Genomic DNA, 25,653 nt, shown 5'->3' on the forward strand with positions numbered 1-25,653 from the left:
TAAAAGGAAGCCACTTGGCACTGGGACAACAAGAAATTGGCCAGACCCCACCTTTCCAAGGTTCAGGATGAGAACAGGAGCCACGTTGTTCTTTCCTGCCCCAGAGGTAAGAAAAGTAAACACTGCAAGGGCTGGCCAGAGCTGACACTAGTGTCAGCCGCAAAAGGCTCCAGATTCTTTATTAGTCACTTTGTCACTGTGGCAAAATACTCAACAAGAAGCAATTTAAGGGAGGAAGGGCTTATTTCACCTCACGGCTCAGAGGGATAAAGTCCGTCATGGTGAGGAAGTCATGGCAGCTGGTCACATTGCCATTGGCAGTCACACGGAGAGAGGGGGATATTGTGGTGCTCAGCAGAGAGGGAATGCTGGTGCTCAGCAGAGAGAGAGGGAACGCTGGTGCTCAGCAGAGAGGGAATGCTGGTGCTCAGCAGAGAGAGGGAATGCTGGTGCTCAGCAGAGAGGGAATGCTGGTGCTCAGCAGAGAGAGAGGGAATGCTGGTGCTCAGCTCATTTTCTCCTTTTTATGCAGTCCAGAACCCCAGCCCATGATCGGTGCCACCCACATTTAGGGTGGGTCTCCCCATTTCCATTGACCTAATCTAGATAATTGCTCATATGCATGCCCAGAGATGTCTCTTATAGATTATAGATTCAGTCAAGTTGATAGTCGATATTACCTATCAGAGAATCCCTTTGTGTCTCAGTCTCTAAATGTAGTTTTACCTTCCAATGAGGCACCAGATTCTAAGCATGTGTGAGTGTAAGGCACACAGGGTACGTGGATATATGGAGATACATAGGTGTTTCATAGAATGTGGATATGTTTGAGGGAGCATGCATGCATGAGTGTGTGTGTGTGTGTGTGTGTGTGTGTGTGTGTGTGTGTGTGTGCTTAAGCATGAAGGAGGCACAGAAATGTGTGTAAGATTGTGGTGCCTGAATGTTTATACATGAGCAGGCTTCTCTGTGTGTGATTGCATTTCACTGTGTGATTCTGAGTGCATGAGGGAGTGGGTATGAGAGTGCATATATGTATGCTTGTGTGTGCACTGGCCCGTGTGTACACATGTAGTAGGGTGTGTGTGTTCAGGACTATTATCCCATGATGAATGATTCTATGTGATTTATTTTCATTCAGATCGCTCATGTAATCAACACAGTGTGTCCTTGACCATGTAGGCATCTGGATTATAAATGACTTTTACAACTCATGTATTAAGGTAAGTGGCCGGCAGTGAGAACTCCACAGAGGGACAGGTTCAGGACAGTGCCCAGGGCTTCAGCAGAGCCTAGGCACTGTGCACCTGCTGTTCTATGAGGAGTGAGCACAAAAGACTGCAGGAGACTAGGGGTGAAGCTTTGCACAGGAGAGAAGGAACTGTAACCAACACTACCCAAGGAAAGAGCGACCCCAGGATGTCAACATCGTGACTATGAGCAACACAAAAGTGCCAGCCTGAGGCATAGGACGCAGCTAACTTGATCCACTGAAAGCACAGAACAGCGCTCGCCTGACTCTAGAAGCATCAGCACCAAGACATGAGTGGAACTTGGACGATGTGTCCAGTGTCCCTCCATACTGGAAGTGACCGGAGGGGATTATTGTATCTGGTCATCAAGAACAAATGAGCAGGCATGCCACCGTGGTGGTGGTGGTTGACAAGTTCAGATCACAGACCCAAGATCCAGCTTTCAAAAGCTGCCAGGCAGGAAGAAAGTCATCGTGACTCATGGCACAGGACGTCCCAAGAGAAGAGGGAAATTCAGCCCTGGACGATCCAGCCGACCTAACATCTGCTACCTATGCAGCCCCTGCAGGACTGGGGAAGGAGAACCAGGGGAGGCAGGATGGAGCCACAGAGATGAGGGTCCATGGCAGGGGCCATGTGTTCAAGGGCAGACAGACAGGGCAGGGACATGACCACATCTACTTCATCTGGCCATGTCCTCTGTCCTGAATTCCACCTAGTGAAGAGCCACAGTGAGGCTGGATCCTAGAGAGCACTGATATTACATGCTTTCTGATACTAAAGCAACTATACACACAGGCAGGAACCAAGAGAGACACGTAGAACTGACTAGAGAAGACACTTTATTTGGCATAGGGGGTAAGAGAAGGGGAGCTGAGGTAGGACATTCTTAGAGAAGGTCAGGCCAGGGGAATCTGTTCTGCATTCTCTCATAGTTCCAGGATGGCCAGGATGTGCTTCCTCACTTGCCTCATGCCAAACCCACAGTCATGGAAGAAGGAGGTGGGTGGGGATAGATGTGTCCTGTCTATAGTGACAGCAACTGGTTTGCAGACACTGGTCAGCAGCAGGAGGAGTTGCTACAGGTGACAGGTCTGCAGACCAGGGTGGGGCAGGAGGGCTGGCAGCACCCAGATGATTGGCAGGAGGAGCTCATACAGACAGGCCGGCAGCTCACGGGCACACACACAGAGGACTGGCAGGAGGGAGCCATGCACACAGTGGGCCTGCAGCTCACAGGCACACAGCAGGTCACCTGGTACCTCACAGGAATGCATATAGCAGGCCTGCAGCAGGATGCCTGACAGGGGCTGGACACACAGCAGGCTGGCTGGCAGGGGCTGGACACACAGCAGGATGCCTGGCAGGGGCTGGACACACAGCAGGCTGGCTGGCAGCCTGAAGAGCAGCTGGTGTGACACATGGTAGAGGCTGGCTGGTCTGGAGGAGGGTGAAGATGTCTGCAGCTCCTGCCCACGGTGGCTTTTATACCCAGCTCAGTGCTCCAACTACCCAGAATGCAGCTGCTCTTCCTCATTTGCTTCCCTGTCCTCCTAGGTTGGCTTTGCTGTTGTCTATGCTCCTGCTTTGTTTACCCTCAGCTTCATGGCTAATTACACTTGCTCCAGCTCCTGCTCTGCCTGGGCTCCCACCCATCTTCCCCTGGGGCCTTCTGGATTCTACCAAGCTTCAGCACTTCCTGTTTTCCTCACATGAGATCCCAAAGATCCAGGAGTCCAGAAATTCTCTCTGCAGGATAATAGTCCTTACACACCCACAAAGATCACACTTCTCATAGGAAGGGCTTGAAGAATGTGACAAGCTGAACACAGGGGGTGACCTCCCATGAGCCACAGCTGGAGTCAGATAGCAGACAGAAGCCAGGGCATGGAGGACAGCTCTTTCTTTCAGTGTGTGTGTGTGTGTGTGTGTGTGTGTGTGTGTGTACACACGCGTGCACACATGGGGTTCAGAGTTTGTGCATTTGTGTGTGTGAGTGTTGTAGCATGAATCTTAAAACTTCTTATTAATAAAATCAAACCTGAGCCAGGTATTGGGGTGAACGCTGGAAGATCAGAGAGACAGAACAGGACACAGCCACCTCACCTCGCCATTTCCTCAGCTGATCCTGTTTCCTCAGACTGGAGGCCTCTGTGTCCTTATCCAGAATGAATCTCACTGAACTGCTGCTCCAAAGCCTGACACCTTAACCAGCTAAAAGCTTCTAGTTCCTGGTTTTCACGCCTTATATATCTTTCTGTTTTTGCCATCACTCCCTGAGATTAAAGGCGTGTGTCACCATGCCTGGCTGTTTCCAATGTGGCCTTGAACTCACAGAGATCCAGAGGGATTTCTGTCTCTGGAATGCTAGGATTAAAGGCGTGAGTGCCACCATTTTCTAGCCTTTGTATCTAGTGACTGTTCTGTCTCTGACCCCAGATAAGTTTATTAGGGTGCACAATATTTTGGAGAACACAATACCACCACAGAGTGTAAATGTGTACATAACCATATATGTGTGTCCAGGACTGTATGTCCACGTGTGACCATATGCCACCAAAGGTCTGTTCCCTTTTCCACCCAAGCCTTCCGCAGTCCCAGCCACCTGTGCCACATGAACTGCCCCTCGGGCCACCTGCTGCCTGACCCGTGTCTCTGTGCTGCCTCATCACTGACTGCTGCCCTCCCAAGGCCGTGAGAACTGCTGCCACAGACCCCCAGTGTGGCTCTGTTGAGACAGACCCTGTGCCCTGTGTCTGCCTCCTGCCAGCTGGCCTGCAGTGAGCCTGGAAGCTGCCAGTCCATAGGGTGCTGCCAGCCCTCCTGCCCTGCCTGACCTTACCAGCCCCTCCCTGTGGCTCCTCTGCCTGCTGCTGCTCTCCTCTCCAGTCCCTCAAACACGGGACTTACCCACGTGAGAACTGTCACTCTGGCCAAGACTCCATCATGACTGTGTTGATTTAGGAATGGTCTCATCTCTCCAAACCTCTCATTGCGGTGTTGGGGCACCGCCCAAATGCCTATTTCCTAGTCTCATTGTCTTTCCTCATGGCTTTAAAGAAAATTAGACTGCCCCTGTGTGATCAAAGGTTTGACCCTCTTTTTGTTCTGCTTTCTCTTGTTCTGAACCCTCTTCCGGACCCCACCCCCAGATCCTAGCAACCAGAAGTCAGGGAGGTCTAAGGGCCAGTGCCATGGAGAGACAGTAAGAAGGCTCGTCTTCACTATCAACTGGAATAGATTTAGAATCTCCTAGGAGACAGAGGCACATCTCCTGCACGTCTTTGAGCGTTTCCAGGGAGAATTAACTGAGAGTCTAGATTATCTTGGAAGGGGATGGTTCCCTCCAAGTGGGCCGGGATAAAAGTGGAAAAAGAAGAAAGCTAATCAGTTACAAGTATTCTCATCTCTCTCTTGTGGCCCATTGAGACTGCTGTGCTTCCCCATGATGGACTGAACTCTGAATCCAAGAGCTAAACACCTCCTTCATCCCTTTAAGTTCCTTAAGCAGTATAGCTATACAAAAATAACTAACACAGAAAATTGGTCAGAGAAGCCAGGAAACTGCTGTGACTAACCCTGATTATGTGGTTCTTGGGCCTTTGACTGGTGTCTGGATAGATTGTGTAGGAGTTTTGACATATGGGCTTTATATGCTATAACTCAAATGCTATACAAAGAGCTAATGAGGCCTCCAGGTGAGAACTCAAGACCAGAACGCCAACAGAAATTTGACAGAAAGATGTGCTCATCAAATTTCAGGATGCTGTTGGGAACTGGACCAGAGGCCATCCGTAGAATATTTGGCAAGAGAATTTCCTCTGTGTCCAGAAGTGCTGTGTGAGGCTGGGTTTATAGTGGTAGCTAAATTAACCAAGTGAAATAAATTTCAAGACATTGGAGAATTCACACAATGGCCTGGTTGTTGCTGGAGGCTTTTAGACAGATTTATAGTCAGAATCAAGAACTAAAAGCAGAGCAGAAAGATTCGAAAACCACGCAGCCTGGCCAGAAAGGGAGCAATCAGAAAGCCGCAGCTGAGGAGGGTGTGGTTGCTAAAGAGATTGACACCACTAAAGAGAAGCCAACCACTTCCATTGTCCTGGGACAATGGAAAATTGGCCAGACTCTACCCATCAAAGGCTCCCAAATGAGAACATGAGCCAAGGTCAATCCTGCCCCTTTTAAGTAGTTTGTCCTTTATTATGTCACAGCGATGAGAAAAGTCAACACTGCAGGACTGGCAGGACCTCTGCCTGTGCCTCTGAACAGCAGTGAGACACTCTTATGATTTCTTCACCTCTCAGATAAGAGACCAGAATGATGCGCATGAGTGCTTGAGTGGAAAGTGCGTGAGTCCACAGAGAGAAGCACGCTGTGTGTCTGCAGAAGCATGCATACATGTGAAGAAGTGTGAATGTTTGTATGTGTGCTAAAACACAGGGGTGTGGGAATGTAGGTTTAAAAATGAGTCCCTGAATATGCTGGTATGACTGAGCCTACACAGATGTGTATGTGTTTTTTCATGTGTGTCCTTTATGTTCGTGAGGGTTTGAGTACAAGATTATTTGTGTGTGCATGTGTATGTGTGTAACCTGGGTGTGAACACACCATAGGTGCATGGAGTGTGCTGTACGTGCGGGGCAGTTAGGAAAAGCGCTTATTTAAACAGCACAATGGATCCCTGATGACCTTGGATGCTAAGGGACAAAAAACAACATTTGCAACTCAAGTCTCACGGCCAGCCTGCTGGGAATAAAGGAAAAGGTTGGAGCTCAAGGCAGCCCAGAGTGAGAACTCTAGGACCACAGGTCCAGGATGATGTCATGGGATGCAGCAGAGGCTGAGAACCCCATGTCTGCCTGACTCAGGAACCTCCACAAGGGACAGTCACAACAGAATGCAGAGACCGGGCATGGAACCAGCCAATGGAAACAGACAGTCATCAACACTTCCAGAGGGAAACCTTGCCCAGAGTGAGCTATAGCTGTGATGGTCCATCTCCACTGCTAACATAACAGAATTTAAAGTCGCCACGGAAACGTGCTTCTGTATATGCCGATGATTATATTTCCAGGAAGGTTTCACCAAGGGGAAAAGACCCCCCCTTAAATGTAGGCAGCACAAGCACTGTTCTGTGGGCTGGGATTCCAGACGGAATAAAAAGGAGAAAGCGAACCAAGCACCAGCATGCATTGCTCTCTGCTTCCTGACTGCAGATGCAATGTGAGCAACCACCTCACCCTGCTGCCACCGTGACTGTCCCATCACGAAGGGCTGTACCCTCAAACCGTGAGCCAAAATAAATCCTTCCTTCGGGTTACCTTCTTTGGATATTCTGTCCCAGAAAGAGGGATAGAGAAACTAACATGATCATTGAAAATCATCTGAATTAGAAAGCACGTATTAGAAGAACACACAGAAGTGATCCATGTCACAAAATGATACATGTGGCTCTAGCAGGGGCCACCCCAAGAAGTTAGTGAGACATGTGTGTTCTGGCTGCTTTATAAGGAAGTAACTAGATAGATGTGTGTCTTTCATATTGTAATTGATCAACAATGAGAAAATGGGCATAAATTTCCCCAGTACTGAGAAAGTGATTCAGAGCACAATAGTTTGTATAGCTGAAATTCAAACATCTCAAAGCTGCCCAGTAGGAAGACAGTCACTGTGACCTGGGACACAGGATATTCCCAGAGGAAATAGAAAACCTTTTATAAACACTCTAGGACTCACCATGCATGAGACCTCACTGTAGGTACCATTTGAAAGGCAAGCAGGAGCAGACATTGCAGTGAGATACAGTGAGTCCATCACAGGGCCACAGGGATGCCAGGGGCGTAAACACGCCCACTCATCAACCATGCCCTCCTCTCTGCATGCTTCCTCCTAAGGAACCATGGTGAGGCAACATCATTAGAAACCACTGATCTTACATGCTTCCTGATGCCAATGAAGCCAGGACAGACAGACAGGAACCAGGACAGACAAGCACAGCTGAGTAGAAAAGCTACTTTATTTGACACACGTGGTAAGAGAAGGATCCTGGAGCCAGGACATCCTTAGAGAAGGGCAGGGGGAGAGGTATCTTTATCATTCCGCTGTGTTCTCTCCCAAGTCCCAGGGTGAGCTATGTGTGCTTCCAATCTGTTTCAGGTGCAGAACCACCGCCACAGAGGGAGGGGATAGATGTGTCCCATTTGCACTGGCAGCAGCTGGTTTGGGACACTCGTCAGCAGCAGGAGGGGGTGCTACAGGTGACAGGTCTGCAGACCAGGGTGGGACAGGAGGGCTGGCAGCACCCAGATGACTGGCAGGAGGAGCTCACACAGACAGGCCGGCAGCTCACGGGCACACACACAGAGGACTGGCAGGAAGGAGCCATGCACACAGTGGGCCTGCAGCTCACAGGCATACAGCAGGCCACCTGGTACCTCACAGGAATGCATATAGCAGGCCTGCAGCAGGATGCCTGGCAGGGGCTGGACAAACAGCAGGCTGGCTGGCAGGGGCTGGACACACAGCAGGATGCCTGGCAGGGGCTGGACACACAACAGGCTGGCTGGCAGGGGCTGGACACACAGCAGGATGCCTGGCAGGGGCTGGACACACAGCAGGCTGGCTGGCAGCCTGAAGAGCAGCTGGTGTGACACATGGTGGAGGCTGGCTGGTCTGGAGGAGGGTGGGGATGACTGGAGCTCCTTCCTGGGGTGGCTTTTATACCCAGCCCAGTGTCCCAGAACACCCAGAGTGCAGCTGCCCTTCCTTATTTGCTCCCTTTGTCCTCCCAGACTAGCTTTGCTGTTGTTCATGCTCTTGTTTGCCCAACTCCATGACTAATGCAGCTCTCCAGCTACTGCTACATCTAGGCTCCCAAGCCATCCTCTCCTGGTACCATGCAGATTCTTCCATGCCCCGTGAATTCCTGATTTCCTTACACGAGCTCACAGAAGTCCGGGATCCCAGATGTCCTCCCTGTGGGATGACAGTCCTCCCCTGTGGGACAACAGTCCTCCCACAACCACAGAGATTTTTCTTTTCCTGTGGTCTGGAAGACTCTGCAATACATAGGAGGCTGAACACAGTGAGTGCCCTCATCCATCAGTGTCCTGGAGGAAGGCAGGTTGGATCAGGCACATCCTCAGAAAGCAGGTAAAGACAAAACAGGTTCACAGGGGCCACAGCTGGAAGCTGTGCTGAGGCCAAGGACCCAGACCCAGTTCTCCTCTTGGTGTGTTCGGCAGTGAGCCGCACGTACCATCCTGAAAGGCAGTTCTCCAGTGGGACCTATGGGTGTCCACACAAGGCACTGGGGGCTGGGGAAGAGGTGTCTGAGTTGTCCCCAGGTCTTTGGATGCCTCTCTGGGTGAGATGAGGAGATACAGGCATTCATGTGAGGCTGACTCTTCCTCCCTGACACTCAACCCACCTTTCTACAGCCACAGTACCACAGAACGGAAGCTGCTCATATACTCTTACCCCCCTCTGCCCTCCCAGCACCTGCTGTAAAACACAGAGAACATGCCCGAAAGAGTCTAATGTCACTCTCAGGAAAGGTTCTGTGTTTCTTTGTTTCCACTTAACTCCATCCTTGACAGGAATGAAGCTTTGAGACAAGAAGAAGATGCTATGCTAGAAGATGCCAGCCAGGATTGCCAACATGCTCCATAGCATCCTAATAATCAGTTCAGCTGTGGGCAATGTCTGAGCATCATTATAGCCCCTGCTTTCCCTCTCCTCCTCCTTCAGAAGTGGAGAAGATATCACACTGGAAAGAAGCAGAAAGTGGTTCACAAAGCCAGGTCATCCCCGCAGACTATCTGACTCCATGGCTCCAAGGCTATGGGCTTCTAGGATAGCCTGCTGTGGGTGGGAGAGCCAGCCTCACTGACTTCTAGCCACTGCACACCCTGCCACATCCTCCAAGCTCTTAGCACTAATAAGGAGGTAGACCAGAAGTCTGTCACAATGGCAGCTTTCCTTCAGGATCTCCCCATTGAACCTGAAGAGAGGGGTCCTCAAAGACCTGCTAAAACCACAGCCTCTGCTGCATGAACCAGGACCTTTGGGAACAGAGAACTGGAAGTATAGAGTGTAGCAAACCTGAAACTCCGATGGAATGGACCACTGAGGAGCCCTCCCTTAACTACATGGTTGATGCACAGGTAGGTGCCCATACTCAGACAGGGCTAGACAGAGGGACACATTAGCTCCTGAGCCAAATGAACCCCAGTCTTGCCCAGCTCTCTGCCGACCCAACATCACAATGAAATGTGGTCAGTAAGTGAGAGGAAATCCAAAGTGGGCAAGAGAAGCATCTAGAACATGGGCAGGATGTACTCCAGAGAGAGCTTGGGGTGGGGTGGAGGGAATCAGAGCCAGACCACAACAGAGGAGTCGCCACAGGACTGAGTAGACTCCCCCAGCATCCAACTGGGACCCAAGACCACTGTGCTCGAGCCTAGAGGAAGACTCACTGCTGACACCCCAATCCAACCCACAGGATTTCAGGGACATGGGTGGGATCTTGAGTGGAGACTGGGTGGGTTTCCACATTTGCATTAAAGCCAGGCCTACACAAGCTCAAAATAATCAACTAACAACTAGCTGTCTGCTTGAACAAAAATCATAGTCACAAGAGGATAATAGAACCCAGAGTCTCCAAATGTATTTTCATAAATAACCAGAGACAAAAGATTTTGTGATGTAAATCACCTTCCTAAGTCAAAGCAACCAGCAGAAAGAACCTGGGATGATCTCATCAAAGATGGGCAGTCAGTGACCACAAGCAGCTGTTCCATGTCCAAAGATCAAAGAAAAATATTATCTTCATGCACGAATAGGTAGAGATTCCCAGGAGAGAGATGGACTTAATCAAACAAAAGAGAATTCTAAAACTGAGATGTTCAATAGCTGAACTTTAAACACACACTGGGAGAGCCTGACAGCAGATACGAGAATGAAGAAATGTCAGTGGACCTGAAACACCCACAGAAGTCATTCTATCAGGAACAGATGAGCTGAAAGAGAGAGAGAGAGAGAGAGAGAGAGAGAGAGAGAGAGAGAGGAAGTGCTGGTGAGATGGCACAGCGAGTAAAGCCCCATGCACCCAACCCTGATGACCGTAGTTCAATCCTGAACCACCATGGTGGAGAGGCTAGACAGAGACAAGTTATCCTCTCATACACACACACACACACACACACACACACACACACACACACCACACATACACACACACACACCACACATACACACACACACATATACACACATACACACACCACACACACACATACACACATACACATACACACACATACACGCACACATATACACACACACACACACACCACACACACACACACATACACATACACACACACATACACACCACACACATACACACCACACACATACATACACACATACACACATACATACACACATACACACCACACACACACACCCCACATACACACACACACAGAGTTCAGTTCCCAGCACCCATGTTGAGCAGCATACGTCACCTATAACTCCAGTTTCAGGGGATCCAACACCCTCGTCTGGCCTCTGTGGGCACTGCACTCACATATACATACACTCACACAGGCATAGACACATAAATAAAAGTAAAATAAATGGTTTTTAAACTAAAATAAAATAAAAACTGTGTTGGCTAGTTTTATGTAAACTTGACACAAGCTAGAGTCATTTGGCAAGAGGGCCTCTCTAAGAAAATGCTCCCACCAGACTGGCCTGTGGGACAGCCTGTGATACATATGATGATTGATGTGGGAAGGTCCACCTCGCTGTGGGTGGTGATCCTCAGTTATATAAGAAAGTAGGCTGAAGCTGAGTGGGGGTGGCACATACTGTTAATGCCAGCACCGGGGAGGCGGAGGCAGGTGGATCTCTGTGAGTTTGAGACCAGCCTGGTCTACAGAGAGAGTTACAGGACAGCAGAGCTACACAGAGAAACCCTGTCTTGGGCATGGGGTCTGGGGGCAGGGCGGGGGGAGAAAGAAAGTTGAGCAAGCCATGAGGAGCAGGCCAGAAAACAGCATTCCTACATGTCCTTGGCTTCCATTCCTGCCTTGAGCTTCTGTCCTGATTTCCCTCGGTGATGGAGTGTGACCTGAGAAGTGTAAGATGAAACAAAACCTTTCTTCCCCAAGTTGACTGTCTATCGTCAGCCCTTCCAAAGGACAGCAGATGGCTATAAGGAAGCCAACAGTCCTGAAGCGCACTACGATTGATTGTGGAGGAGTTGACATCCCTCCTCCCACTGCTGGTCAGGATAAAGGATGCTAGCAGCTGCCAGTCAGCTGACCCAGGGTTACCCTGGAGGGGTAGAACCCACAGGGGCTCAGTCAGCAAGCTCAGCCAGAGGGATGGAGTAGCTGCAGGCCTGCGCCTGGCCAGACCACCAGAGGCTGAGTGTGTGGCATCCTGCACTCACCCCTAATTGAGGAAAGTTAGCACTTGAGGCAGGAGGTGCTGAGGCTCCTGGGGAGTGGGAGCTCCCAGGCTCCGCCCCATCCTGGCCCCTCCTCTTGCTCTTACTCCACAGTGAAGCTGACTATTGGACAGACTACCTCAATCCGGGAATTCCAAGAGACTGCCCCTCAGCTCTAGTGGACACAGATGCCACACGTTGAAAAAGAGAGTCCCAACAGCCAAGGCCACCCTACCCTCAACCACTCATGGGGAAGGCTTCTGGCATGGGAAAAAACAGGAAGGGACTAGAGAGATGGCTCAACAGTTAAGAAACACTTGCTGTTCTTCCAGAGGACCTGGGTTCAACTCCCAGCACCTGCATGGCAGCTCACAACTATTTATAACTCCAATACCAGGGGATCTGACACCCTCTTCCAGCCTCAACAGACACCAGATACCGGTGCACAGACATACATACAAGCAAAACACCCATAAACCTGGTTGGGAGGGAGGGGGGATAAGGAGAGGTAAATGGGGAGGGGAGAGAGAGACTGATTGATTGGTTCTATAAAGACAGTGGGATGCTGCCATGCCCCATAGGGACCAACAGGACGGCAACCAGAATCCACAAGTGAACACACATGCACTAGTCAATGATTCCTGACAAGCGGGCTAAGGCCATTCCATGGGAAGAACCATGTGCCCTCAACAAAGGACTGGAGTTGAGTCTCCACCTCACCTTGTATTCAAAACCCAGCTAACAATATAGTAATATCTTAGTTTTGATGGCTGAAACCATACACATCTCAGAAAATGTAGGCTACATCTTTACAATCTTGTGTTTGCAATGGGCTCTAAAATACTATATAAAAATCATAAATAAGTTAATAGGAGTTCATCAACAGCAGCAGCAACAACAACAAAAACTTCATTTAATCAAAGGATGTTAACCTCCAAGGGCTGGAGAGCAAGGCCAGTGGAAGAGCCTGTGACTAAGCACTGTGTTGGGTCCTCAGAAGACAGCGCCATCCATCAGAAGTGTGGATGGAGAGAGGGATGGAAGGATGAGAGAGGGAGGGAGACAGAGAGAGGCAGACAGACCGCACGAGAGAGACGCGGAGGGTGTGACCAGAAAGCCTACAGGAGGGGACACACTGACAAGTGGCACATCTGATAAAGCAAGTAACTAGACCATGGAAAGAATTCCTATGACACAAAGACACACCACCACCAGGCAGGCCGAAGACTGTACACTCATTTCTCCAGGGAAGACACACGAATGGCCAATGCCCATTAAAGAAAAGCTATCACAGTGAGATCTGCTTTGTCCCACTTTGTGAGTTGGTAGCAATGTTTAAAAAGGGGGGTAACTGCCAGCAGGTGTGGGGAGTTTGGAGCCCTCTGTGTTCCTGGCGGGATGGAGGGTAGGGCAGACACAGGGCACACTGTGCAGGTTCCTCAAAAGAGACACAGCTACTGTATTAACCAACAGCCACATCCCGGAGCCCCCAAAAGTTTCTTAAAGGGTCTTGCTCTCTTCCCTAGCACAGACACAGGGGCTGCCTTTGGCTCTGGAGGTGCCATCTGGCCTTGGCCCTACAGCCCTCCTTTTAGAAAGATATTTGACTAGAGTCCTCACCCATCAAGAGTGTCTGAGCATCCAAGCCTCATCAAGTTGGGACCCAGTGTTCAAACGTCTAAACCTGTAAGAATACTTCACATTCAAACCATAACACTCTACCCCATATACTTGTTGCCATCTTATAAATCAAAATGTATTCGGTCTGTCTCTAAGGGTCTCCATAATCTTAACAGTTCTAACGTGATTCAGAGGTGTTATTTAGGTCTCCTCTGACTCAAGGCAGCTCCTAGCTGTGAGCACTAAAAAAAAAAACACCATGTAAATAAATAAATAAATAAATAAATAAATAAATAAATAAATAAATAAATCATATGTTTATAGCACACACAGACACAAGCAAGCATTCACGTTGCGAAAGGGGAGGATGACAAGGAAAGATCATACCATAAGACTGAGCACCAGCAGAGCACATATTAAACACCACAGCTCCATATCCGGCATCTTGGGCTCGTGATGACATCATCTGGGCTCCAACAAGCTTGCCAATCCTGCCCCCTAGCTCTGATGCCTGCAGCACACACAGCCTCTCTCTCTCAGGTCAGCTCCACCCTGTGCCTGAAGCTCTCCTTAGCAGACATTCCATGTTCCTGGCTTCTCTACCATCCTGAGGTCTCCATGGTAACTAAGGCTTCACCTTTGCAGCTTCATGCACAGAATGCTTATGGCAACCCTGCTACATATTGCTTGGCCTAACAGGTTTTTCTCTAGAACCTGGGTGCATGTTTTAATGACCTCCTCACTCTTGCATCTTGCTCTTGCATCTCCAAAACTAGGCTCTTTACATAAGCACGCTCTTTTTAGCTGAAAGTTTTTCAAATGAGTTTGCCTTTTTTTTCACACATTTTATTTATTTATTCTTATGTCTATGGGTGTTTTGCCTGCATGCATGTCTGTATACTATGTGCGTGCCTGCTGCCTATAGAGGCCAGAAGTGTTGGATAATCTGGGATTGGAGTTACAGATGGTTGTGAGCTGCCATAGGTGTACTGGGAATCAAACCCAGGTCCTCTGTAAGGGCAGCTAGTGCTCTTAACCTCTGAGCCATCTCTTTAGCCCAAGTTTGCATTTTTACACCTTTGTGATTTCATTGATTGGGGTCATATCTTCAAGGCTCCTTCCTCATTATTCCAGTGGAAAAATTACTTGATTTTCCTTCCGTTGTGCTAATCCCTTCTGCAGTTAAAGCTGCTTTGTCTGTGTGTCTATGCTCACCCCATCTAAAAATGTTAACTACACCTATACTCCTTCCTGTCCAAATGTCACCTTTTTACAGTGTCTGGAAAACCTGGCTAAAGGCAGCCAGCAACAGCCATGCCACAGCCTGAATGTTATGTGTCTCTAAATTACTTCTGCCAAACAATTAGTCAACTGTATTTAAAGTCAGCTTCACTCACATTCTCAGGACACAAGTAAAACATAGCCAGATTCCTTGTCAGAGTGGTCTCTAGTGCTTGCTTCCATCCAAAGCCTCACAGGCAGGATCTTCACTAGAGCATCTCTCTCAGCTTCCTGGTCTTCTGAACTCCCAATAGAATATCCCTTTGAGTTCTGCTTAGAGCACTTCTCTTGTCTACATCTCCAAATTCTTCCACATTCCTCCCCTCAAGCCATTTCCAAAGGCCAAAGAGCCACATGGTCAGGTTTATCATAGCAACAGCCCCCACTCCTGGTACCAATATTCTCTTACATGTATTGTTGCTGTTGAAAACTCCCCAAAAGGCAACTTGGCAGCATGGGGGCAGGGGAGTTGGTGGGCTCACAGCAAAACAAAACATAACAAAAAACAAAAACAAAAGCAAAAACAAAACAATGTACCTCTACTGGACCAGAAAGGTACTGGGAAGGTGCAGTACCCCATCTGTGGTAGGGATGGGGATTATGGCACAGCTTGCTCTACCGTGGCACATCAGGAAGCAGAGCTCAGCAGCAACCAGAGCCAGCCTGGAACCCTCAAGCTCTGCCTTTATAGTCTTGTCTGCTTCGTGTTCAAAATGTTCTACAACCTTCCAAAATAGCACTCCCAGATGAGGACTAAGTTCAAACCATGAGCCTGTGGGGAACATCTTACATTCAAGCCATAACACTGGGTCTTCTCCAAGTTCTCAGGCAGATCCCAGCCCGCTCCTAGCTTGACCATCCAGGGCCCCAGTATCACAAACAAGAAGGTTGTAAGGTATCTTAAACATGGCTCAGTTTTCAGCAGAAAGCCTCCTGCATCTGAGAACACAGCCAAACTCCAACATCCCTTCATCCCTTCTCAGCAATATCCTTCCCCTTTCTGCCTGTCAGTCAAACAAGGCCCTCTTTTTCTTCTTCTTCTTCTTCTTCTTCTTCTTCTTCTTCTTCTTCTTCTTCTTCTTCTTCTTCTTCTCCTCCTCCTCCTCCTCCTCCTCCTCCTCCTCCTCCTCCTCCTCCTCCTTCTTCTTCTTAATTTTTTTAAAGATTTATTTATTTATTTTGTGTGTATACAAGTGCTCTGTCTGCATGTACACCTGTACACCAGAAGAGGGCACCAGATCTCATTACAGATGGTTGTGAGCCACCATATGGCTGCTGGGAATTGAACTCAGGACCTCTGGGAGAGCAGCCAGTGCTCTTAACCTCTGAGCCATCTCTCCAGCCCCTGGGTTCTCTTGCTGTAGCCATTTTTTTTTTCAGAGCAAACTCTTGAAGCCCCTGCTGCATCACCTTCACATCAGCCCGGCCCCCAGTGCTTTGTCCTGGGAGAGCAAGTGACAATTTCCCTGCCCTGCCCCAAGCAGCTCTACTGGGCCTTTCAGTTCTAGCTGCCCAGAGTTCTCTGGGCGGGACTAGAGGTCATGGCCATCTGAGTGATGGGTGTCCTGGACCGCTTCCGCTTCTCTGGCAGAGACGGATGGACAGGCTACCTTTCTATTCTGTTTTATCTTGGGAGCAGAATGACAGATGCGAACACAGGATGGTGGTGTCCATGTCTAGGTGTCTGAGCTGCCTGACCCAGGCTCTTCTGTAAGATCTTTTTTTTTTTTTTTTTATAAATTTTTTTTCTTTTTTATTTATTTATTTATTTATTATGTATACAACATTCTGCCTCCATGTACAGAGGCAGGCCAGAAGAGGGCACCAGATCTCATTATAAATGGCTGTGAGCCACCATGTGGTTGCTGGGAATTGAACTCAGGACCTCTGGAAGAGCAGTCAGTGCTCTTAACCTCTGAGCCATTTCTCCAGCCCCTTCTGTAAGATCTTATTTGTGTCCCAGTCTCTCCACCTAGGAATAATGAAATCATCTCCCTCTCAAGGTCACAGGGCTTAGTGAGTTGATATTTATAGACTAACTTGGAATAATTCCCAGCTTAAAGCAAGAATTATTACTACTAGTATTGCTGATGAAGAAAATAAACACAGCTCTCGGACCATCATCCCCAAATAAAGCAGGTATAAAATAAGGTTAAAATATGCTGATGAGTCAACCGAGGGCTGAAGCAGGGAGCCAGAGCAAGGGGCCTCAAGAGATGGCCATGGCAGATAACAGGGAACTGACCTTCCCTGGAGAAGAAGCAACACCCGCCTCTGCCCTGCCCCATGCAGCTCTACCAGACCTTTCCGCTCTAGCCGGGCAGAGTTCTGTGGGCGGAGCTACAGGTCATGGTCACTTGATTGATGGGTATCCTTCCAACTACCACAACACCAACAAGGAACTGTAGCTAGGACAACACAAACACACATACACACCCTTGAGAGATATATAAGTGGCACCCGCCACCATCACACCTCACTCACTCCACTCACTCACTCACTTACTCACAACTTCTCACCTCATTCTCTGCCCTCCAATCAGTCATGGCCACCTCCACCATGTCTGTCTGCTCTGGGCCCTGCACTGAGTCCTCCTGGCAGATAGAGGACTGCCCAGAGAGCTGCTGTGAGCCTACCTGCTGTGCCCCCAGCTGCTGCCAGCCCAGCTGCTGCCAGCCCAGCTGCTGCCAGCCCAGCTGTTGTGTCCCCAGCTGCTGCCAGCCCAGCTGCTGTGCCCCAGCTTCCTGCCTGACCCTCATCTGCACCCCAGTGAGCTGTGTGTCCAGTTCCTGCTGCCAATCTGCCTGCAACAGCTGCTGCACACCCTCATGCTGCCAGCAGTCTAGCTGCCAGCCAGCTTGCTGCACCTGCTCCCCCTGCCAACAGTCCTGCTGTGTGCCTGTCTGCTGCAAGCCTGTGTGCTGCAAGCCTGTCTGCTGCACACCCATCTGCTCTGGATCCTCCTCATGCTGCCAGCAGTCTAGCTGCCAGCCCTCCTGCTGTCAATCCTCCTGCTGTGTGCCTGTCTGCTGCAAGCCTGTCTGCTGCAAGCCTGTCTGCTGCAAGCCTGTCTGCTGCAAGCCTGTCTGCTGCAAGCCCTGCTCCAGCGTGTCCCTGCTCTGCCGCCCTGTGTGCAGACCTGCCTGCTGTGTGCCCACCTCCTCCTGCTGTGCCTCCTCCTGCCAGCCCAGCTGCTGCAAGTCCTGCTCCAGTGTGTCCCTGCTCTGCCGCCCTGCCTGCTCCCGCCAGGCCTGCTGTGGCCTCTCCTCGGGCCAGAAGTCCAGCTGCTGATGGGTCCATCCCCTGGGGATCTCTCACCTCTCCCCCCTAGTCCCTGAGCTGCCTCAGATGCAGACCCTGCCTAAGCTTGGGTGTCTTCCACCAAACAATGGAGGATCCTGTCTTGCTCTAGGATCTGCCCAGCCTGAGGTTCTGGTCACAAGCCAGGGAACCCTGCTCCATAGTCTGGGTGTCAGCAGTCTCCTCTGTGGGAAACTGCCAGGTGCCCTCCAGCTGGAAGCCTCCTCAGAACCCTAATAAATTCTTTCCTTGACCTCAGCCATGCCTCATTCTTCCTCTCTGAACTCTAATGGAATCAGCATCAGGTCCTGATGGGGGAACAGGAAGCGCAGCGGGGGACCCTCCCACCCTCCCCACCTTGTCCTGGGCCACCGCTCTCACACCTGTGATAGAGGATCCTGGTCATAGGCAGCCCCTGCCCACCCCTCTGGGCCAGCCTCTTTCCCAGGAGCCACCAGGCAAGGACAAGCAGACTCTCAAGGTGGGTGGCAGTGTGTCTGGTGCCAAAGGTCTGGTACCAGCTGGGCATTCCCTGGAGGGACCATTGGGAGCAGCTGCTAAGAACCTGGTTCCTCAGAAGAGAGTGGGCTCAGTCCCTCACAAGTGAGAGCCAGCAGCCCACCCTGTGCTAGGAGAAGTCAGAGCCCAGGGACCAGCACAGGCCTTCAAATCTCCCCATACTCCAGGAGGCTACCTCCTAAGCTTAGCCTGCAGCTAACCCACAGGCTTTCAACACAGAGAATAAGCAGAGTCGGGCTGCTTTCTCCTGCACAATCTCCCCCAGCAGATGCCTCCCCTCCATCGCCCTCCGTGATGCCCTGTTGATCCCCCACACTCTCCATCCTCCTCTGAACTGCCCACTCATCCTCACCCTCACCCCCCTCCCTGCCTCTTTGCTTTTCCTTGCCAGGGGAACTCAGGGCAAGAAGCTTCCAGCGCCCAACGCACCCACCTGCCCTTCCTCTTCCGTCTCCTGCATTCCATGCACAGCCTTCATCCAGGTAGCTGTGGCCTCCCAACTCTGCGGTCTCCTTCCTCCAATTCCTCTGCAGGGATAAGCCACACTCTCCTTGAGCTGTGAGCCTGGAGGCCAAGCCGGGGATCCTACCTTCCATCCCCAAGGTCAGAGAGAGATGCAGCCGGCAGCTATGATGATCAGTCTGCTGTACTGACTAACTCCAGGCTGTGGAGCAGCCGTGGGCAGGCTGGACCTTACCCTGGATCTCTTCCACTTCACCAGCAGCATTTGGCACCATAGTGAGTGTCAACACCAAGACAGGGGGACACTTCATCGTGTTGTGCAGGTCAGCATCAGCACCAACACCTGTCACAGACTGATGACCGACTCCAAAAGGTAAAACAGTTCCCCGTGACCCTCTCAGAGTGGACTGGGAACACATGAGCACATGGGCCTATTAAAACCATATCACAAAAACGTGATCCAAGAGCTTGTCAAGCACACCAGACCAAGGGAAGGTGCTACACCCTCACCTCACTCCATGGAGAAGAGGACGCGTGGGAACTACCCGCTGGCTATTCACCTAATCACTCGATGTGTGTCAAGGGACTGAGAGGAGAATGCCCAACTGAGGCCTCGGCTCCTTGGTCCCCACTGCTGATGTGACCCATCCATCCATTTGTCTGCCTGGCCCTGGCCCTGCATCTCACCAACATGTGTCAGGAGTTGCTACAGCTACCACAAGAAGCTCACACACAACCAGCCACGGCCAGTCTTGCAAGACTTTACCTTCACACCTCCCAGCTGTCAGAAGACGTCTCTGAGATGACCCTAAGCAATGGAAAGATAATCCCACCCACCTACCCCCCCTCCACCCTCCATCCCTCACCCCACCCCCCACCCTCCCTCTTCCCAGGAGTCAGAGGCTTCCTGCCTCTGGAAGATCTGTGCTCACATTTCACACAAGTCACTGAAGGGGCTCTAGCTGGCCCAGGCATAGCTCACATTGGCACTGTCCACCCCCCTTCCCTGTCCCTTGTAAACTGTAGATTACATCCCTAAAACTAGCCACCAAGGTCTAGTCCCTTATTGGGACACTTTCTTATGCCCGACTCACTCCTGAGGCTATCAAAATATTGAAGTCCAGCAATCCAAAGCCCCCTTTTGTCTACCCTAATTAACATGCCCAATTAAAACATCCCACCGCATCCTAGCCCGTTCTATCACAGACCTTCCTTTTTTCCTCTTAAAAATCACACCTGCAAGGTCCATTTGCTGCTGTTTTTTCTGCCTGAGTCAGAAATCGGCCACTTTACTTTTCTTCCCCATTTAATAAAGGATTTCTCTGTGAAAATAGGCGTCTGAGAGTGGTTTCTGCCTAATTCGTGGTCCAGGAGGGAACACCCTGCTGTGTATGGGCCCTTCAGTCCTGACTCCTCATCTGGGCTATCCTACTTCCTACATCTGAGTTAACAGTGGCTGCTCTGCCCTGATGCCCACCTGTAACACCAGCACCACTGTCAGAGCTAGGCCGCCTACACCAGAACAAAGTGTCCCCAGAGAGGACCTTAGTGTCCCAGGGAGGAGCTCACTGCCCCCAGGGAGGACCTTAGTGCCCCAGGGAGGAGCTCACTGCCCCCAGGGAGGACCTTAGTGACCCAGGGGGCACTCACTGCCCCAGTGTAGACCTGACCTCCTGGTGTGGCTTTCCCCTCTCCTCTCAGGTCCAGGCAGTCTGAGTAAAATGTGAACATTGTCACAATAGGATACGGTCACTCTGTTAAACCCCATCCATAAACAAACACATAAAGGTTGTGGAAACAACTTGGTGTGTGGGGCGGGGAGGGAGGGTGGGGGAGTACTTCAGACAGAAAGATGGGAACTCAGGAGCCTGACATGGGAAAGAAGTCCTCACCCGGAGATCTAGGTTCTCATTCCTCCAAGAAACTTCAGAATGGCTGGGAAGACGCTCATTGGTCAAGTGCTTCCCTTTTGAGCATGAAGATCTGCGTTTGATTAGCCAGCCTGGGCTACTTAGTGAGCTCCAGGCTGATAAGAGAGCCTGGGAGTGACAACAGAGGTTGTCCTCTGGTACACGCACACGCACGCACGCACGCACGCACGCACGCACGCATGCACACGTTCAAAACAACTAATAAATCCAAATTGCCTAGAGAGATAATGTGTGTTTCTCTACAGACAGGTCAGACAGGGATGTCAGAAACAAGAAATGAGCCGTGTTTACTAAGAGCCAGGATGCTTGTTTTTGCTGGATTTACCTTCCTGCTTGGCCCTAAATCTAAGCAGTGCACTTCATACACCACCCTAAAAAAATCCTGTACGAACGGAAGAGGAGAGGAAATAAGCCAGTATTTTACTTAAGTTTTAGATTTTGCTTAAGTGTTAAATTTTGCTTGGTCTTTAAACCCTGTACACTGCAGGGCGGTGACAGAAAGCTTCAGGACCGTGTCCTGGGGAGAGGATCAATAACTAAGGTGATTGCTGCACAAGTGTGAGGACCTGAGTTCAGTCCCCACAACCCATGTTTTTAAAATCCTGGCACTGAGAAGGTGAGGCCAATCAGATCCTTACGGTGCCCTGGCCAGACAACCTAATTCAATCAGTGAGCTATAAGCCAAAGAGAGACCCTTTATTAAAAAAAATAAATAAACAAATAGATATATAAATAAATAAATAAAAGTTGATGTCATATGAGGAGCAACACCTAAGGTGGTCTTCTGGCCTCAGCATACACACACACACACACACACACACACACACACATACACACACACACAGAGCCATAGGATCACATATGCAGATATGATGTAGACACCTCAGCAGACTCTCTGAGGACACTCACAATGCAATGTCTCTGTGCAAATCATTCATAAACTCGTAACTTCCGCTCTGGTCCATCCTAAAGTGCTTTTCTGTGTTGGTATTGAGAATCAGGCTTTACTCAGCTGGAGGTCTCTAAAATGGAAGAGAACTAGTCAGCAGCTGTGGCTGAGCTGGCCTCATGGTCTCAGAGGCATCACAAGTTCCTAAACTCAATCTCTGGCCGGCTCTGTTCATGGGCCTGAGGTGAGAAGCCCTGTACCTCAGAAGAAGGCAGTGGTGACGGGCTTCTCACCTCATGGTGGCCAGGGAGTGGGAGGGGAGAGATGGAAGGAAAGAGATAGATGAGGAACAACATACCCTTCAAAGGCTTCTCAGTGGTCCTCACAGCTGACACCTTTCACCAGCACCCTCGGCTGGGGGACTACACCTCTTTGGAGGGACACTACATATTGAAAACACAGTAGTCATGAGAAAAGGATCCTACACACATGTGCCTGATGATAGAACTCTGGCAGGACCACAGCTTATACAAAGAGACTGCCATATATACCTCACACAGAACACCGTAGTTGGAACCATCATCTCGGGGACTGCCCATCCCAACCTGGTTTTACCCTGACTGGCCGGTTTCCTCTGCCTCCCCAATGTATGATGCATGGCAAGTTCCACAGTCCCCGGTGACTTGTGAGCATGCGTTCCCTGCTGCAGGCCTGCCTAGGATTCCAACACCCCTGTGGAGGAGGTCCTTCAGAGAATGCCTGAACTCTCCCTCCCAATAGAGACTGTGGCCATTGAGACCTGCTCCCCCCATAGCTCCTCACGAGGCCCCTGGACAGAGCTCTGGGGCCACTGCTGAGGGACCACACAGGGGTTACAAGGAGCCCTCAAGAATGAGATGAGGCACAAGACTCCACAAGTTCAAGGGCATCCAGGCATGGATCTCCTGCCTCAGCCTCATAGCATGTCAAACTTCATCACAGCCACAGCAGGGAGTGCTGACAGCCGTCACTATCAGAAGGAACTGCTTCTCAGGCACAGGCCCACCCCAGCCTTGCCTCAGACCCTTCACCACCAGAGCAAGGGTAGCAATGGGCAGAGGAACAGTCGTAGCTACTGAGTCCCCAGGATGAGTATCTCCATCCAGGCCAAAATGAGAGAAGGAGAGCTCACCACTCATTGGAATCAGCCCTACCTTCGCCTGCAAGGACTTGATGGTAAACTTAAAAGAGAAAGGGGACAGACATGGCCAGCTCGGGGCACTCAAATGGTTGGACTTCCCAGCAGCACAGATTCAACTACCCAGCCAAGAAAGCCCAGCGCCAGCCCCTGACCACTGCTCTCTCCTACCCGGATCCCCTCCCCATCAGTAGAGCCGGCCAAGGTGGCTGGCTTAGCACAACACACAGCCAGGACGTTTACAAGCCAAGTGGCCTCTTCCGGCTGACGAGGGCTCTCCAGCAGTCAGCTCCAAACACCAACAAGGAAAGTTGCTGGGAAGGGCCCGTCACCAACAACACACCGTGTGACGGTATAAAAGCTGACAGCCAGCCCCTTATATCCACACACTCACACTCACACACACTCACAGCTCCCACCAGACCTGCCCGCCATGGCCACCTCCACCATGTCCATCTGCTCCAGTGACCTGAGCTACGACAGCCGGGTCTGCCTGCCCGGTTCCTGTGATTATTGTACTGACTCCTCCTGGCAGGTGAACGACTGCCCAGAGAGCTGCTGTGAGCCTACCTGCTGTGGCCCCAGCTGCTGCCAGCCAAGCTGCTGTGCCCCCAGCTGCTGCAAGCCCAGCTGCTGTGCCCCATCCCCCTGCCTGACCCTCATCTGCACCCCAGTGAGCTGTGTGTCCAGCCCCTGCTGCCAATCTGCCTGCAACAGCTGCTGCACACCCTCATGCTGCCAGCAGTCTAGCTGCCAGCCAGCTTGTTGCACCTGCTCCCCCTGTCAGCCATCCTGCTGCAAGCCTGTCTGCTGCAAGCCTGTCTGCTGCAAGCCTGTCTGCTGCACACCCATCTGCTCTGGATCTTCCTCATGCTGCCAGCAGTCTAGCTGCCAGCCCTCCTGCTGTCAATCCTCCTGCTGTGTGCCTGTCTGCTGCAAGCCTGTCTGCTGCAAGCCTGTCTGCTGCAAGCCTGTCTGCTGCAAGCCTGTCTGCTGCAAGCCCTGCTCCAGTGTGTCCCTGCTCTGCCGCCCTGTGTGCAGACCTGCCTGCTGTGTGCCCACCTCCTCCTGCTGTGCCTCCTCCTGCCAGCCCAGCTGCTGCAAGCCCTGCTCCAGTGTGTCCCTGCTCTGCAGCCCTGCCTGCTCCCGCCAGGCCTGCTGTGGCCTCTCCTCGGGCCAGAAGTCCAGCTGCTGATGGGCCTGTCCTGTGGAGGCCCCAGAGCCTTCCTTCCTTGCCTCACAGTGACATGTAGGGGTTGGCTGCTGTATCAGCTTTGGCAGCAGCATAGCGTGACAGCTCTGTGATGTCACACCCCAACAGCTGGTGTCCCCCTCACAGCTTCCTATAAAGGCTCTGTAGCACTCCGACCTCCCCAGCATTCCTCCGCTTTCTTCAATGCATGTCTTGCCCAGCCACTAACAAACCTCTCTTCCTGGCCTTTAAGTGTCCCTTTTCCTGCCTCATGCAAGGGTCAGGGGTGTCCTGAGAGCATTTCCAGAGGAGCCCCAGGACTTGGACTGTCTCGAATCTGGCTGGAGTCCCCAGTGTATTGTGGCTGGTGGCTGGCAGCTGGATTAGTCCTTGGCAAGAGACCTCTGCATCCCCGAGTCTCACCATCCCTGGTTGACTGAGAATGTTCAGGGACAGGAGGGGCCAGCAGGAGTATGGCACATCCAAAGCCTCCTGAGCAGGCCCCTGTACTACTTTATTCAAATGTCCCAACCTGTAGATCTGTGTCCCCATGAAGAGTACAGCCTGGAGGTGTGTGTGTGGGGGGGGGGGGTAATTAAAGAGAAAGAAACCAAAGGGCAGGCACTTCTCTTTTTTTTTTTTTGTTTTTTTGTTTTTTTGTTTTTTCAAGACAGGGTTTCTCTGTGTAGTTTTGGAGTCTATCCTGGATCTCGCTCTGTAGACCAGGCTAGCCTCGAACTCACAGAGATCTGCCTGGCTCTGCCTCCTGAGTGCTGGGATTAAAGGTGTGCGCCACCACTGCCCGGCTCCTTGGGAATTCTGCTCCTGCCCCACACCAAGCCTTCCTGCCTTCCAGGGCTGTGAAGACAGGTGGCACCCTGTCCCTGCCCTCCTGGGGACCCTCCTGGGGAAGAGAGGGAAGAGAAGTTAGCTCCCACTAGGAGCCGGAACACTCCTGGGAGTTCCCTCACCTGGTATCTGGAATGCCCCCTCTCTACGACTAAACCCCTACCCCAGCCTATATTCCTCGGAGTCTGAGACCAGTGACCTGGGGCCCCTGAGAGCCACACTGGTGGCCACCTGCTGGAGAGTGAAGCCATCGGCCCTTCTCAGAAAGTCCCCAGAACACAGATCGCCAGACCCCACGGGGATGGCCGTGTGGATAGTAACCAAGATATTTCCTACCAGACACCAGACCCCCATCTCGTCACCTCATTTGCAAGTTAAGCACGAAAAAAGCACTTGACAAGAGCAAAGGGGGGCTCCTCAGGTCACCTCTGAAGCCAGGAGTGCCGGGTGTGAATGCTCACGGAAGCTTTCCCCCAGTGTCCCACTTGCTGGGGACAGCAGTCCAGGCCAGGGGAAGGCAGAATGAATAATGCATCTGTGGCCCTTATAGATGTTCAGAGCTGCTCGATGCTCAACACGGGGCAAACCCTCACTGGCCTCTCAAGCCTCTTACGATGTAGCTCCCTAATACCAGCCTGACTTTTATGTTTCCTCCCTGGTTCACCATGTTTATAAGTGGGTCATCTTTGAACTATTCAAAACATACCTCCAGGGGAGA

The 25,653-nt window shown here is 51.0% G+C and overlaps 4 protein-coding genes across 12 annotated transcripts in view; 1 reads left to right on the forward strand and 3 right to left on the reverse strand.

Moving 5' to 3' along the window:
- The window catches only part of Tspear (thrombospondin type laminin G domain and EAR repeats), a 176,804-nt gene that overhangs the window by 149,620 nt on the left and 1,531 nt on the right, over positions 1 to 25,653 (reverse strand). The gene's annotated exons all lie outside the window — the stretch shown is intronic.
- Positions 2,314 to 2,676, reverse strand: LOC131926441 (keratin-associated protein 12-1-like). 2 transcript variants are annotated; one of them, XM_059281894.1, is made up of 2 exons: positions 2,602 to 2,676; positions 2,314 to 2,553 (listed from the first exon to the last, which is right to left on the reverse strand). In XM_059281894.1, the coding sequence occupies exons 1-2, from the start codon at positions 2,674 to 2,676 to the stop codon at positions 2,314 to 2,316; spliced, it is 315 nt and encodes a 104-aa protein (XP_059137877.1). The 2 variants fall into 2 exon arrangements, with proteins under 2 accessions (XP_059137877.1, XP_059137878.1); XM_059281895.1 differs by having other exon boundaries at positions 2,314 to 2,539; positions 2,600 to 2,676.
- On the reverse strand, positions 7,489 to 7,911 carry LOC131926438 (keratin-associated protein 12-1-like). 4 transcript variants are annotated; one of them, XM_059281884.1, is made up of 2 exons: positions 7,849 to 7,911; positions 7,489 to 7,758 (listed from the first exon to the last, which is right to left on the reverse strand). In XM_059281884.1, exons 1-2 carry the CDS (start codon positions 7,909 to 7,911, stop codon positions 7,489 to 7,491), a joined length of 333 nt encoding a protein of 110 aa, XP_059137867.1. The 4 variants fall into 4 exon arrangements, with proteins under 4 accessions (XP_059137867.1, XP_059137868.1, XP_059137869.1 ...); XM_059281885.1 differs by having other exon boundaries at positions 7,489 to 7,728; positions 7,837 to 7,911; XM_059281886.1 differs by having other exon boundaries at positions 7,489 to 7,714; positions 7,835 to 7,911.
- Positions 17,161 to 24,089, forward strand: LOC131926427 (keratin-associated protein 10-2-like). 5 transcript variants are annotated; one of them, XM_059281839.1, is made up of 4 exons: positions 17,161 to 17,281; positions 17,357 to 17,696; positions 23,612 to 23,816; positions 24,000 to 24,089. In XM_059281839.1, the coding sequence occupies exons 1-4, from the start codon at positions 17,161 to 17,163 to the stop codon at positions 24,087 to 24,089; spliced, it is 756 nt and encodes a 251-aa protein (XP_059137822.1). The 5 variants fall into 5 exon arrangements, with proteins under 5 accessions (XP_059137822.1, XP_059137821.1, XP_059137824.1 ...); XM_059281838.1 differs by having other exon boundaries at positions 17,161 to 17,614; positions 23,656 to 24,089; XM_059281841.1 differs by lacking the exons at positions 23,612 to 23,816; positions 24,000 to 24,089 and having other exon boundaries at positions 17,357 to 17,907.

The sequence above is a fragment of the Peromyscus eremicus genome, chromosome 16_21 (assembly GCF_949786415.1).
Source record: "Peromyscus eremicus chromosome 16_21, PerEre_H2_v1, whole genome shotgun sequence".
Lineage (NCBI taxonomy): Eukaryota > Metazoa > Chordata > Mammalia > Rodentia > Cricetidae > Peromyscus > Peromyscus eremicus.